The sequence below is a fragment of the Triticum dicoccoides genome, chromosome 7A (assembly GCF_002162155.2).
Source record: "Triticum dicoccoides isolate Atlit2015 ecotype Zavitan chromosome 7A, WEW_v2.0, whole genome shotgun sequence".
Classification (NCBI taxonomy): domain Eukaryota; kingdom Viridiplantae; phylum Streptophyta; class Magnoliopsida; order Poales; family Poaceae; genus Triticum; species Triticum dicoccoides.
The window spans coordinates 653193806-653208799 of record NC_041392.1 but is presented as its reverse complement, the minus strand read 5'-3'; the positions used below and the strand labels follow the sequence as shown (position 1 = coordinate 653208799).

Below are 14994 nucleotides of genomic sequence, written 5' to 3'. Positions count from 1 at the left end.
CCTAGTTGTTCGGGGGGGGGGGGTGTTGGGGGTTCTGTCATCCCCATTTCAGTTTTCTGGGAATTTAAGCATGATGCACATGTTCAACCAATCCTAATGCATGACTAACACAGGGATGTGACACCATCCTCGGTGTATTACACTGTCAGCTACGTTAGCCCGGCAGGTGGCCGGGTGGGCCTAATAAGTCAAAACGGTTGTTTTCATGAGCAAATCAGGCGATCGGTGCTCTCCGTTACTTGTTAGGCGCAAAGTTGATGGTTGTGCTCTTCGTTACTTGCTCGTGAGTTGTGTGAAAAGTGATATCAAATTATTACCCTATCCTCAAATGTGATGGTTTCAGTAAATACGTCCTTCGGCTCCGAGCAACGCTCAAAACTATCCATAGTGGGGAGTAACTTAAAGTAGTAAAATGCATATAAGAAAATACATAGGAGCTTCTGGGTGCTCCACACCCCTAGACAATATTAAATGTAAAGAATACAAAAAAAATCTGAAATTTGGGGATATCAAACCTGGGTTTTCAATCTACTCCCGTGTGAAATTTTATGTAAAAATACCAGAAAACATATCTGTGGCGAAGGAAATACTGTCCGAACAAAAATTTGTCCAAACAGTTTTTTTTCTATACATAGAATTTTTTCTGTCTTTTTTTGTCACGAATACGTTCCTCGGTATTTTTTCACGAAATTTCACATGGGAGTAGATCGGGACCCACCTCCTGCCGCGGACTCCTACAACTGCGCTGGCGACCGGAAGGGCGAAGGGCCAGCGAGGAAGTGGTGAACATCCGTCTTAATTTCAAGTTTTTAGATGTAGTTTGAACTTGTCCACTGTATTATGCGTATTATGTGAACTTTGGCTATCTTTTGAAGATCCGGTTGTGATCTTTTGATGAACCGAATGTGCATTTGTATGTCGGCTCATTATCTGCGTAGTTATTATTTGTATGGTTTAGTATGAATACGGAAGATGAAATATGAGATACACGGGTGTGGAGGCGCGGATATAGGGAGTGCCCGGTCAGTGTCCGCAGGCCGACCGGGCGTGTCCACGGACATATAGGAGGCCGGATTTGCCAAGTCCAGCTGTAGATGCTCTAACATATGTGTGGTGTTATCCAACACTTCATTTATCAGATTATAGACTCATCTTGTTTTGTTATGTGTGATGTTACCCATAACATGACTAACTACATATGTTACTCAAAGCATTTCTCCTCTTATTAAATCATTGCCACATAAGCAAATTTGTCGAATTAGACTCTAGTTACTGTTGAAGTTAATCCCATTATGGGCAGTCTAAACGTCACAAAGAGCCCGTGGTTTCGACACCTAAGAGCCTGTGGCGTTTCGGCTCCAAGCCACGGCGGTTTCTGACCACGCGGATTGTGTCATGCACTTTTGCTGAACTAAGGGTACAGGCAATGTTGAGCGAAACAAAAGCCACATGGCCTAACACCACATGTTTTTTCCACCCTATATACTTGCTCTGAAAACACCATAGCTCCACAGTAGGTGACAAGGCTTCCTGCAAATTCTTTCAGCCTGTGGGAAAGATGGCAAATTTTACCCATAGCAAATTCCAAGTCAATCTCATCGGAACACTACTTGCAAGACCCTTGAGAGAATAGGCTACCGCAAAAGCCTAGTCTTGCAAGAATAAAACTACAAAAACTAAATCTTTCTGTCAGCAACGCAAAAAAAAAAAGCTTTCTCTTTTCTTTTGGCAAACAGCAATGCAGAAAAACAAGTTGATGCGCGTCACACGACACGAGGATAACCATCTGCCAAAACCAACATCATCTTCAGGTCCTTAAGCCCAATCCAATGCTGTTTCTTGGTACAGGAAAGGGTAAATTTACTTTGCAAATTTGTAAAAGATGGCAATCGAATCATTTCAGTAAACTCGGACTTTGGATGAAAGATCAACTACCAGGCGAGTAGGCGACTATACCAAGATGCTGGGCAGGGGTGAGGGGAGCGAGGAGGATCAATTACCAAGATGCAGGTCCTTAAGCCCAATCTAATGCTGTTTCTTGGATAAAAGATCAATTACCAGGATGCAGCATTCAGTCCTGGACTCCCCCAGGGGCCAGGGCTGATGAGGATCAGTAGCAATAAACTTGAGCCTGATAGAAAATAACAGAAACCTCTCCTTCCTAGCTAAAAATGCATAGGGGCCTAGCCTGTAGGTTGACCTTTGTAAGAATCAAACAGATTCTGTATGAACACTCGAAGAAAACTAAATCAGCAATCAAACATCTCGCGCTTTTCTATATGATAACTGATAAGACATTGAAGTTTCCGACACAGGGATGTGTTCCTAGCACAGCTTTGGCAGAACAAAGCCATAAACAATTGTGCTTACCAGCTGTCTCCAGGTACAAATTCAAAGTCATATTATTTGCATCCCTCCACATAAGAAATTTTCCACAGTGCATTCTTTTTGCATCTAAAAGCATCTCTTGCAGTTTTAACAGGAGCAACTTCATAAGGTACTGGAATTACAGAGGAACCTTAGACTAGAAAAAAGAGCAGGTCTATGCGGAAGACAGTGCAATCATTTGACATCAACATTGCCTGCAAAACAAGCACAAGACACTAAGAACAGCGCAATCTTCAGGCATCAACCGTGTCTATAACTGTTCGAAGGGGTCGGCCACTGACAAATCATGGATATGCCTGAGGAGATGAATCGCAGTATTGCGATATCTGCTCCTGAATTCAAATTGGGCATCTCGAGAAGCTCTGTTTTCCACTCGTAGCAGCGTGTGTTGGTAAGCCAGCGATACATCGTTTTTGGCACCATATATTCCTTCAAATTCAATTTCTTTTAGCGCCTTTGCATTCAAAACAAAGAACTTGGCAAACTCAAGCTGTTTATCATGGCCCACGAATGTTTCAAACACCACTGTTTTGAGATGGGTTTGAAGGCATTCAATTGGATATAGTCGTCGGTCATACTGAGGCTCGATTTTGGCATCCATCTCGTAGTGTTTGTGAAACTGCAAAATGGATATTAAGATTCTGTCAAGCGTCTCAGCTGTTACAAACAAGATGTCAATAAAATGTCAAGAAGTTATAAAGCAAGCAAAGATGAGCACTCACAATGATATAGAGCTTCTCGAGACAGGGGAACCTCCTAAGGATATTAAGAACTCCGTCCAATTCATATCCAGAACACCTGAGAGCCAAAATCTTCACGGTGTGCATCGAGTTTGCCAAGTCGGCTGAACTTACTCCCTGAAGAAAACAACAATGAACATGGAAAAATAATTATCTCCGTGTAGGAAACTAGGAATGCCAAATGCAAGGTTCAAGGATGCTGCTGGTGCTACCTGGGAGACTAGGAGGAGCTTGGAGACGACAGGTAACAAAGGGCCCAATATCTCCAATTTAGGCGCAGAAATTACCCGGATAGTACCACAGTTTTCTCGGCAACCAAAAGGTATTAGTAACCTCACAAGGCGAGGCACATCCTCGATGACCAGCTCTGCTCTACCAGAGGTGTTACGGAAGCATATACTCCTAAGAGTCGGCGAGCGAACATGGAGGCAACGCGTACCAAGAACGTTGGACATGTGTAAGCTCTCCAAGGCACGGCAAGCAGGGAGCAGTCCACGGAAGACGTCCACTGAGATGTAAACGGAGATCAAGGAGAGACGCTGGAGGAGGTCAAAGCCCATGGACGGCACCATCTCTCGGGGCAAATCACAACAGCTGATCTTGGCAACTAGGAGGGTAGGCGCAGAGCGGAGCGCCGATGGCGGCAGCGGGTTTCTCCCCGGATTACGTTCATCGCAGAACGCGTAGCCGACATCGAGCTCCTGAAGCTTGGCGAGGGCTCGGGAGAGGAACCAGGTCTCCGCCTGGTCGTGGAGGTCGCCGGGGCAGAGGCCGTGGAAGCAGAATCGGCAGGCGGGGCCAGGATGCTTGGAGATTACCTTGGAGGCGGCATCGGGGAAGACGGAGGAGGTGCGGATGGGGACGCCGGGGCCGGGGTGACGGGTGCGGACCTCGAGGTTGAGAGGCGCGGAGGCCCATAGGGGGCGCCATCGGCGGGAGAAGATCTGCGTCCGGCCGCCGTCCTTGGTGGGGAGGAGGGAGATGATGGTGCAGAGGACGGCATCGGGGACCCTGCTGATGTAATCCGCGGCGCTCTCGTCGGAGTCGCCGCACCGCGCCGTCTTCGCTGCGGTCCCATGGGATTCCCCCTGGTTGGCCACGGGCGCTGCGGCGGCCTCCATGGCCGGCGGCTAGCGGGACGGCAGATTTGGCCGCAATGCTCCTGGCCGCCGGCGCACTCGCACGGATGGGGAAATGGGGAATGGAGTGGGGAGGTAGGGAGTGAATCCAGAAACAAGCATAGCAGGAGCCACCCAGCCTCCTCACCGCTCCGGATTCCTGGCCGTCGGATCTTTGTCTTGATGCGTTCTTGGCCGTATGATCTCGCTCGGGAGAGATCTGGCCGTTGGATCAAACCGGATCACTGCTACAATGAATAGTAGCTTCCATCCGTTTTTTCTTAATGGTTTTGTTTACTCCGGAATTACTTTGCTGCCTCGCTGATGCGTGGGGTCGATTCCTGGTGGGCCGCACCTATCGGTTGCCGTGGCTGGCATGGTGTCTTGTGTGCCCCGTCGTCGCCCTCCAACAGTAAAAGATCTTGTGCCACCGCCTGTGATTTCGTAACCCCGTCGAGGGTATTTTCGTCTTTCCACCTTTTGCCCGTGTGCGTGGTTGGCCCGTGGTTGGATGAGGAGAGAGGGGGCGTGCCTAACGCACTCACGAAACTCTCTCGCTCGCCCAGCTTTTCCCTCTCTCGTACTCTACTTCTCTCGCTCGAACCCCACTGTTGCCGCCTTGATCGCCGGCCGATTCCGGCTGCTCCGGTGAGCTGCGGCGCCACCCAACACACACATGGCTACTCCTCGACGAGCTCTACTAGCTTTCGCCGATCTACTTTTCCTCGCCTCCTGTGGTCGCCCCCATCGATGTACCTTGCCAGGTTTTCGGTGGTGGAGGTGGGCCTCGCCTCCGACGGCCACCTGCTCGTTGCCCCGGTCATCTCCGCCCCTTGGTGCTCCTGGATGTGCTATTCATCACCTCCTCGCCTCCTTGGCGCTGTGCCTCGGCGATTCACGTGCGGCTGAAGCCGTCGCCGCTCCTCGACCCCAGGCCCTCATCGTATCCACCTCCCCTTCTAGGCGCCGGATCTGGTGCCTAATGCCGCCATCTCGCAAGTCACCAAGTTGCCACCGGGGACGCTGCGCTGGACGGTTGGAGGTCGAGTTCGCCTCGGCCACTAAGTTGTTTGGTTGTGGGGGAACACAGAATGCCTCCTTTGAGCATTGGATGCAGAGACAACGAGGACCTCAAGGACGAGGACCTCAAGGTAAGCCCCGGTGAATTTCTACTTGCTTGGTGTTCACTTTGTTTTTTGTCAACTGACATACTTGTATGCTGCAGTGAGATGGATGTCGTCTCAGCCTCCATGGTGCTCAATAGGAGGAGGAAGAGGTGCCGGTCCATAGGGCAGATTTGTGGGTGAGCTCCACTATACGATGTACTTCTCAGACTGTATGGATGTTGTTAGTGTTTGCGTGATGAACGGGGGGTGGATGTTTGTATGACGAATTTATGATGATTTAGATTGGAAAGGAAGATTAATATATGAAATATTTGTGCTCTGTTATTTACTTGGTAATTTGTTTATCTTTTATTTGAAATTTAGCTCGAACCAACTATAGCAAGTCTAGTTGTAAGTGTTCAATCTGACTATTTGATGTTGCACAGATATGGGGCTAGACATGGGATGTGCTTGGCCGTGTCCTTTCTTCGACTATGCACCTTTGCGACCACTTGAGCAGCAGTGCAGTACCATGGCCCAGTGATCTCCTTAACTTGCCTAGAAAAGTGAGCTCCCTAATTTGGCTAGAACAGAGGGCACCATGCCTGCTCATCCCTAATTCTGCAGTACAGTAGTACACACCGAGTGCCTCCATAGGAGTCTATAAAAATACCATAAAAGTATTTTTAATATAGTTATATTACAAGGTATTCCATCAATTTTCTGTTTTGGACATACTTATGGTTTTCTCTTCTAATTGTGTCTTAATCTTGAGCTTTTGGTACACTGTTTGGGATTAGATGATGATTATGAATGTGGGCAATCTATTTCTTGATTGTGTCTTTGGTGCATGTACCAATTACAATATTGGCATGGTTGCATCTTTCTTTATATTCATTTAGATGCTTTGTTCACTGCAGAGAGCTCGCTACTAGGAAAAGAGCTATAACCAATATGGACATTAATGGCACACCATGTATGTGATACGTCATTAGTGTCCTCATTACTAATAGCGCACCAGACACACGGTACGCCATTACTAGCCAATTTTATTTTTTATTTTTCCAAAACCATTAATGGCGCACCAGCGCACAGTGCGACATTAATAGTTTTAACTAGTAATGGCGCACCACACACAAGGTGCGCCATTACTAACAATTTTTTTTCAAAACTAGTAATGGCGCACCACAACCAAGATGCGCCACAACTAACAATTATATATTTTTTGTTTTGCGAAACTAGTAATGATATTTCTTCTGTTCTAGTCCTCATGAATATTTATTTATGTGTTTATTCTGATATTGAATTTCTAACTCACAAAAAGTATTGAATTTATTAATATTTTTTGTACTCATGAATATTTTTAAATTTCATGGGCACTTTTTGAATTCATGAATATTTTTTCAAATTTGATGATATTTTTTCACATTCATAAAATGTTTTACCAATTCACAAATGAATGGAACTAAAATTCCAAAAAAAATTGATGATATTTTCAAATAACAAATTTGGTGATATTTTTTCATATTTATAAATATTTTCAAATAACAAATTTGATGATATTTTTTCACATTCATAAATGTTTTCAAATTTGATCGTCATTTTCTAAAAAAATATTAGATGCAACTAAAAATCCAAAAAAGGTTAGTAATGGCGCACCAGGGACCCCTAGGAGGTGCGCCATTGCTAACCTTTCCCCCTCGCTAGATCCCCCTCGCCCGCTCTCGCTCTCCACCGCCGCCGAGCAAACCCCCCGCGCCCGCTCTCCCACCGCCGCCGACGCCCCCCGCACCCGACGACCCCCGCGCCCGCTCCGCCACCGGAGTCGCCGCCGGAGCACTAGGAGGAGGAGTCCTTCTTCTTCCTCTAGCCGTCGCCATCTCGCGGTCGCCAACGTCTCTCCGGTCCACCCCGGCCTTCACCGAGCCTGCCACGATCTCCGCGGTGAGTCCCTCAGCCGTTCCTCCCCTCGATCCGCCTCCATAGGCCGCCGTAAGCCACCGCCGTCGACCTCGCGCTCACCCCATAGTCGGCCCGTGTGCCCCGAGCTCCTTTGCCGCGCCCCGGCGCACACCCTCCCCGCTGCTCCTGCCCTTGGGCACGCATCCGCCTACATGCCCCTGGCCATCCCTTGCCCGTGCTCGTCCGCCCGTTGTCGCTCGCGTGCGCCCGTGCTGACTGTTGTCGCGCCGCCCGCGCTGCTGCTGTTGCTCCGCTGACTGCACTACTGCTACTATTGATGTTCGCTGCTTGGTCGCTGCTTGCTGCTGCCTTGGCGTTGCTCTTTCCCGCTGCTGATGCTGCTCTCTGTTGTCGCCACACTACTGCTCTGCCTGTTGCTTGCTAGTTGCCCTTCCAACCCGATTCCATTCCATCTGGTTACGCCGCTGTGCTACTGATGCTCGATTAATTGAAGTCCCCTGTCTGCATCCTCCCTTGTTAACGATCCAGAGGGATTTGGTGCCATTTCCATGGGTAATAATCACTTTTTGATCGAGGTAGTAATCGTCGGCTGGCCCTGTCATGTTCTTCCACCCCCGGGAACACAACACTCATCTTTTTTATCAGTTTCTTTTTGTTTGCACCGTTCAGGTCCACTCCTTTGTACCCAAAGGTCCACTGCTTTTTCATATTAGCAAACACCTGTAAGTATGTGCCTGGTTAAAGTTTAATCTAATCATCGTTGCCCACCAATGCGTGATATGGGCATATCACCACCACCACAAGAGAACACTAGGATTATCGTATTCTGTTTTAGCCATTTTAGCTAATGCGGGAGAATAATATTATGTGTCAAACCAAGAGTGAGCGTCGTACTGTCATGGGAATGATTTACTAGGAGTGGCTATTAAGTTGGTGCTTGACACTTGTGGGTGCAATTGCAAAGCTTTCCCCTGTCCATCAATATTATGTGGTGCCTTTTCTTTTCTGAATTTAAAGAGTGCCAACTTCAGCACTAATCAGTGCCAACTTCAACCTCTTAGCCAGACAACAAGTGGATTCCACCACCTCCTCATAGGATTAAGCAAAGCCAATTAAGCAAAAAGACAACACCATCATAGATCACACATCCCTCAAGGAAGAACCACTTTCAGCTATCGATGAAGAACCACTTTCCTGCTTGTCTGCAAAGTGGTTGTTGGAGTCCAGAACACTTAAATAGTTAGTCAAATGAATTGCTTGCTTGCTACTTTTTTAGCTAATGTTTTTATTAAATAATTATTGGATTTTATATCATATATATTGCTAGCATGTATTTCATATGCTCTATAGCATTAAGGCTACATAGCATGCCATTTTTGTGCCTTGTATTAATTGCTTTCCCTGCATGTTTGCAGGTTTAAGTGAAAAAAGAGGAAGAAAGGAGAATCAGGGTAGGGTTTCATGGCTAGAAGATATATTGCTGGGTTTTGTCTCCGACCATCGTGTCGTGATGATATTGGGGGGTTTTGTCTCCGACCATCGTGTCATGATGATATTGTGGGGTGTTGTGGGGTTGCAGCGGGGTGGGGGTGGGATAATGATTTTGCAGGTACCCCGAGAGGCCCTTGAGTTTGCCGGAATGTCGATTAACTTCCGTTCCGGCAAATTCAGGTACTCCATATGTCCTATTTTCAGCAAAGGTCATGCTGAAATTTTCCGTGAATTTTAGCATGACTTTGCTAAAAATAGGACATATGGGGTACTTGCGACTAATGCATGGGCCTGGGTATCTTAGTACTTAATTAAGTAGAATCAACTGACTCTTGTGTTATACATATAGAAGTGTGATATCAACTCATAGTTATTACTAATGTCAAGAGATGATGTAGTTTTGAATTATGAACATAGGAAATGTCGTCATCGGACGACAAAAATCTCCCGGGGGTGTGCGGCTGCTGCCACGACGATTGAGGTCTGTGCGACAGGCCTCACCTGGACGATGATCGGCGCTTCAGCATTAAGCTCGAGGAGACCTTTGAAGTTGAAACGGTACACAACGACGACAAGCGTTTTTTTTCATAATTAAGCATGACTTCAACTATTTCAACGTGTAATTTTCATCTTTTACAATTTGAGTATAGTTTATCCCATGCCATGCAAGACGCTATGTCTTGGAGAGGATGGATTTTGAAGACCATGAAAGTTATTATGAAACAAAGAAAATTCACCTCAGGACTCATCATGATGTGGATTTTGAAGTAATCTGTATAATTCTGGGAGGGTAACCCATTTTGGTTGCAAAAATTGGGAAGCATTTTGCAAGATGTATGGTTTTGATGAGGGTATGCTTGTCACCATGGATCTTGGTGATCCTGACATCGACCAAGACAATATGGACATTTGGGTCCTTATTGATATGCCTCCAGTTCTATCGCTATGTGAGTTTCTCAAACATAGTTAATTGTTAACTAATTTATATTGTTCAGTTCAAAATAGTTGACATCTTATTTCCATTGACAGCTTATTTTCATTCTTCAAAGAATGTGCGGGAGATGGTAGACAAAACCCACTACACCGATTGAGGGAGTCTTGGATTAGGGGGTCTCCAGACAGCCGGACTATATCCTTTGGTTGGACTATTGGACTATGAAGATACAAGATTGAAGACTTCGTCCCGTGTCCGGATGGGACTCTACTTGGCGTGGAAGGCAAGCTAGGCAGTACGGATATGGATATCTCCTCCTTTGTAACCGACCTTGTGTAACCCTAACCCTCTCCGGTGTCTATATAAACCAGAGGGTTTTAGTCCGTAGGACAACAGACAATCATACCATAGGCTAGCTTCTAGGGTTTAGCCTCTCCGATCTCGTGGTAGATCAACTCTTGTAATACTCATATCATCAAGAATAAATCAAGCAGGACGTAGGGTTTTACCTCCATCAAGAGGGCCCGAACCTGGGTAAAACGTCGTGTCCCCTACCTCCTGTTACCATCCGCCTTAGACGCACAGTTCGGGACCCCCTACCCGAGATTCGCCGGTTTTGACACCGTCATTGGTTCTTTCATTGAGAGTTCCTCTGTGTCATCGCCGTTAGGCTTGATGGCTCCTACGATCATCGATAGCGATGCAACCCAGGGTGAGACTTTTCTCCTCGGATAGATTTTTGTATTCGGCGGCTTTGCACTGCGGGCCAATTTGCTTGGCCATCTGGAGCAGATTGAAAGCTACGCCCCTGGCCATCAAGTCAGGTTTGGAAGCTTAAACTACACAGCCGATATCCGCGGAGACTTGATCTTCGATGGATTCGAGCCCTTGCCGGGTGCGCCGCACTGTCACGATGGGCATGATTTAGCTCTTCCGCCGAACAGTGCCCTGGAGGCCGCACCCGCATCTGCTCCGACCTTCAATTCGGAGCCAACTGCGCCGACCAAGGGCGGGTGGCTAGACCCCGCCGCGGAGGCTGCAGCCTCAACGGCGGTCGAGCCAAACACCAACCTTATCCTTCGCGAGGCCCGTGACTCCACATTGCCGGACTCTCCTCCGAACTCTGAACCATCCGTGCCCCCGCCAATCGAATCCGATTGGGCGCCGATCAGGGAGTTCACGACCGCAGATATCTTTCAGCACTCGCCCTTCGGCGACATACTAAATTCACTAAGGTCTCTCTCTTTATCAGGAGAGTCCTGGCCGGATTATGACCGACAGGATTGGGATGCGGACGAAGAAGAAATTCGACGCCCACCCACCACCCACTTCATAGCCACTGTCGATGATTTGACTGACATGCTCGACTTTGACTCCGAAGACATCGACGGTATGGACGACGATGCAGGAGACGAACAGGAACCAGCGCCTATAGGGCACTGGAAAGACACCTCATCATACGATATATACATGGTGGACACACCCAAAGAAGGCAATGGCGACGAGACAGCGGAGGATGACCCCTCCAAGAAGCAACCTAAGCGCCGACGTCAGCGGCGCCGCTCTAAGTCCCACCAAAGCAAAAGCGGTGATACCAGCACAGGAGATAATAGCACTCCGGATAGTGCCGAAGATGGCAATAATCCCCTCCAACACGATTTAGGGCAGGAGGATGGAGAGGCCAGCCCTCCTGAGAGAGAAGCAAAGGAGGAGGATGACAATTACATGCCTCCCTCCGAAGACGAGGCAAGCCTTGACGATGAAGAATTCATCGTGCCAGAGGATCCCGTCGAACAAGAGCGCTTCAAGTGCCGGCTTATAGCCAAGGCAAATAGCCTTAAGAAAAAGCAGCAGCAGCTTCAAGCTGATCAAGATCTGCTAGCTGACAGATGGACTGAAGTCCTCGCGGACGAGGAATATAAACTCGAACGCCCCTCCAAGAGTTACCCAAAATGCAGGTTGCTACCCCGACTGGAGGAAGAAGCGTATGACGCGGCTGATCGGCCACCTCGTGGCCGCGATAGAGAGGCATTCCAGCCAAAAGCTCAGCCTACACCCCGACGCCATTCAAATAAAAGGCATGGGGAAATACGCCAGACCTTTGAGACGTACTGGAGGACAAAGCAAAACATGCAAGATCGATCTACGGATCATGAGGGCGCGCCGCTACGCGAGACGATAAACATCACACCGGATACAGTAAAAGTAAATCTGGCCGGGCCGAAGACAGCGGGCAAGACTCATTGGACCTGCGTTACGATATAGCCCAGTACAGAGGCGCCGCACACCCCTTATGATTCACAGACGAAGTAATGGATCATCAAATCTCAGAGGGTTTCAAACCCGTAAATATAGAATCATACGACGACACAACAGATCCCGCGGTATGGATCGAGGATTTCCTCCTGCATATCCACATGGCACGCGGTGATGATCTACACGCAATCAAATACCTCCCACTCAAACTTAAAGGACCAGCTCGGCATTGGCTCAACAACTTGCCAGCAGAGTCCACTGGCTGTTGGGAAGATCTGGAAGCCGCATTCCTCAACAACTTTCAGGGCACTTATGTGCGACCACCAGATGCCGATGACTTGAGCCACATAATTCAGCAGCCAGAGGAATCGGCCAGGCAATTCTGGACACGGTTCCTAACAAAGAAAAATCAAATCGTCGACTGTCCGGATGCAGAGGCTCTAGCAGCTTTCAAGCACAACATCCGCGACGATGGCTAGCTCAACACCTTGGTCAGGAAAAGCCGAAATCTATGGTAGCCCTCACGGCACTCATGACCCGCTTTTGTGCGGGAGAAGACAGCTGGCTGGCTCGCAGTAATAACATATGAAAGAACCATGGTACGTCGGATACCAAGGACGGCAATAGCAGGTCACGGTGCAACAAACATAAGCGCTGCATTAACAACGATAATACTGAGGATACGACAGTCAATGCCGGATTCAAAGGCTCTAAACCCGGTCAGCGGAAAAAGCCATTCAAACGAAGCACTCCGGGCCCGTCCAGTTTGGACCGTATACTCGATCGCTCGTGCCAAATACACGGCACCCCAGACAAGCTAGCCAACCACACCAACAGGGATTGTTGGGTGTTCAAGCAGGCCGACAAGTTAATTGCCGAAAACAAAAATAAGGGGCCACATAGCGATGACGAGGAAGAGCCCCGACAGCCAAACACCGGAGGACAGAAGAGGTTCCCCCCACAAGTGCGGACGGTGAACATGATATGCAACCCACATTCCCAAGAGGGAGCGGAAGCGTGCGCTTAGGGACGTGTATGCGTTGGAGCCAGTCACCCCAAAGTTCAACCCATGGTCCTCCTGTCCGACCACCTTCAATCACAGGGACCACCCCACTAGTATCCGTCATGGCAGATTTGCCGCACTGGTCCTAGACCCAATCATTGATGGATTTCACCTCACTTGAGTCCTTATGGATGGCGGCAGCAGCCTGAACCTGCTTTATCAGGACACATTATGCAAAATGGGTATAGACCCCTTAAGGATCAAACCCACAAAAACGACTTTTAAAGGCGTTATACCAGGTGTAGAGGCCCATTGCACAGGCTCAGTCACACTGGAAGTGGTCTTCGGATCCCCGGATAACTTCCGAAGCGAAGAGTTAATCTTCGATATAGTCCCGTTCCGCGGTGGCTATCATGCACTGCTTGGGCGAACCGCATTTGCGAGATTCAATGCGGTACCGCATTATGCATACCTCAAGCTCAAGATGCTAGGACCTCGGGGGGTCATTACAGTTAATGGAAACATAGAGCGCTCTCTCCGAACGGAGGAGCACACTGCGGCCCTCGTAGTGGAGGCGCAAAGCAGCCTCTTAAGGCAATCCACTAGTTCGGCGTTTAAGGACCCGGACACCTTCAAGCGCGCCCGGTGTAATCGGCAACAGGACCGCCTGGCACGTTCCGAGCTCGCATAGCAATGCGGCCCCCACCCCGGTCCCAGCCAAACGACGAAATCCGTGCCACACGTACATAATTACGCATTAAAAATACCATGGGCACAGGCGGGGAGGGGGGCACGACGGTGGCACGCCCCAAGTCGCGGCTTAAACCACACTAGGGGCTTCCCGCTTTGTTATTTTTCTCTTTCAGGACTTCAATCCCTGGAAACCCTGTCCGGCAGCGTGATTGCCGAACACATGATGCAGCATCCAAGGAGGCAGAAAGCTACGTCACACCACGGAACTCCTAGGTGGATTACAATAATGAGTGAAATACTTGCTTTAATATTATTCCTCAGCTTGCCCTTGGAGGGGACATAGTCCTACTTTTTGCTTATCGCACTACCTGTATCATTCTGCTCCAACGCACGTTTTCTAATAAACAATGCACTGCATTAAGGCTTTTATTGCATTCTTCTTTATATATATATATATATGTTCATTTGTGACATCCAGCACCCGTACACTCTGGTACGGCCAATACACCAGGGGCTTAAGTACCCCATAATATGGTGTGAGAAGTCTGAACACTTTCATAAGTGCGGCACTCCGAACTTATAGCATTATATGCATCAGCTCCGAATCATGTCTTTGGTCAATAGTTGGGTTTGCCCGGCTCCCATGTTTTGGTACCTTACGTTCCGCTATATCGACTAAGGTAGCACTGGGAGAACTACTGCAATTGTGCCCGGTTCTGCTGGGCTAAGCACCTCAGCAGAGAAAGCTAAAACTGACTGTCATGATAAGGCGAGAGACTGGTCGCTGTTCGAGTGGTTTTCGAGTCCTTAAAGACTTATGCCGCTTAGAGCGAGGAGTCAGCCCTGTCCGGCTTAAGGCGTGTATCACGCCCCAGATTCGGCCTTCCGAATACTAGGGGCTTCGCCGAAATTTAAAATTATAGAATTCTATGGCTAAGTGAGAGTGATAATGCATTATAGTCCGATTTCCTTGTTCGTTGTGCTGAGCACCTCCCTCGAAGGACCCAAAAATGGGAACAAGAGTGCTCAGGTTTATCCCGAACACCCCAGCACTCGTGGCATGGGGGCAGAAGCCGACGACTAGCCATCTCTCAGATTTGATAAACAACCGAACAGAAGGTAATATTTTAAATTCAAACAAGCGTTGCATAGCGCATATGAACAAGTTTTCATAATACAGGATTACACGAGCAATTCATTCAAATATTACATCTTTTGCACACTCGTCCGCTACGAGACGGGCACCCTTCAGGACACCCTCATAGTACATCTCGGGGTGGCGATGCTCCTTGCCCTGCGCCGGCCCTTCCTTGATCAGCTTCACGACGTCTAGCTTGACCCA

At 48.3% G+C, this 14994-nt stretch overlaps 1 protein-coding gene across 1 annotated transcript; it reads right to left on the bottom strand.

The window, feature by feature from the left end:
* Positions 1–2382: 2382 nt before the first annotated feature.
* LOC119330557 (putative FBD-associated F-box protein At3g50710) lies at positions 2383–4350 on the bottom strand. The gene is made up of 3 exons (XM_037603669.1): positions 3341–4350; positions 3111–3245; positions 2383–3007 (listed from the first exon to the last, which is right to left on the bottom strand). Exons 1-3 carry the CDS (start codon positions 4247–4249, stop codon positions 2639–2641), a joined length of 1413 nt encoding a protein of 470 aa, XP_037459566.1. The 5' UTR covers positions 4250–4350; the 3' UTR covers positions 2383–2638.
* Positions 4351–14994: the final 10644 nt, after the last annotated feature.

Excerpts from the sequence above, each read along its gene's own strand:
- LOC119330557 (XM_037603669.1), bottom strand. The coding sequence starts at position 4,249 with ATGGAGGCCGCCGCAGCGCCCGTGGCCAACCAGGGGGAATCCCATGGG. Across the intron at positions 3,246-3,340 it reads AGCTCCTCCTAGTCTCCCAG|GGAGTAAGTTCAGCCGACTT; the intron begins GTAGCACCAGCA and ends TGTTTTCTTCAG. Across the intron at positions 3,008-3,110 it reads TCGAGAAGCTCTATATCATT|TTTCACAAACACTACGAGAT; the intron begins GTGAGTGCTCAT and ends TCCATTTTGCAG.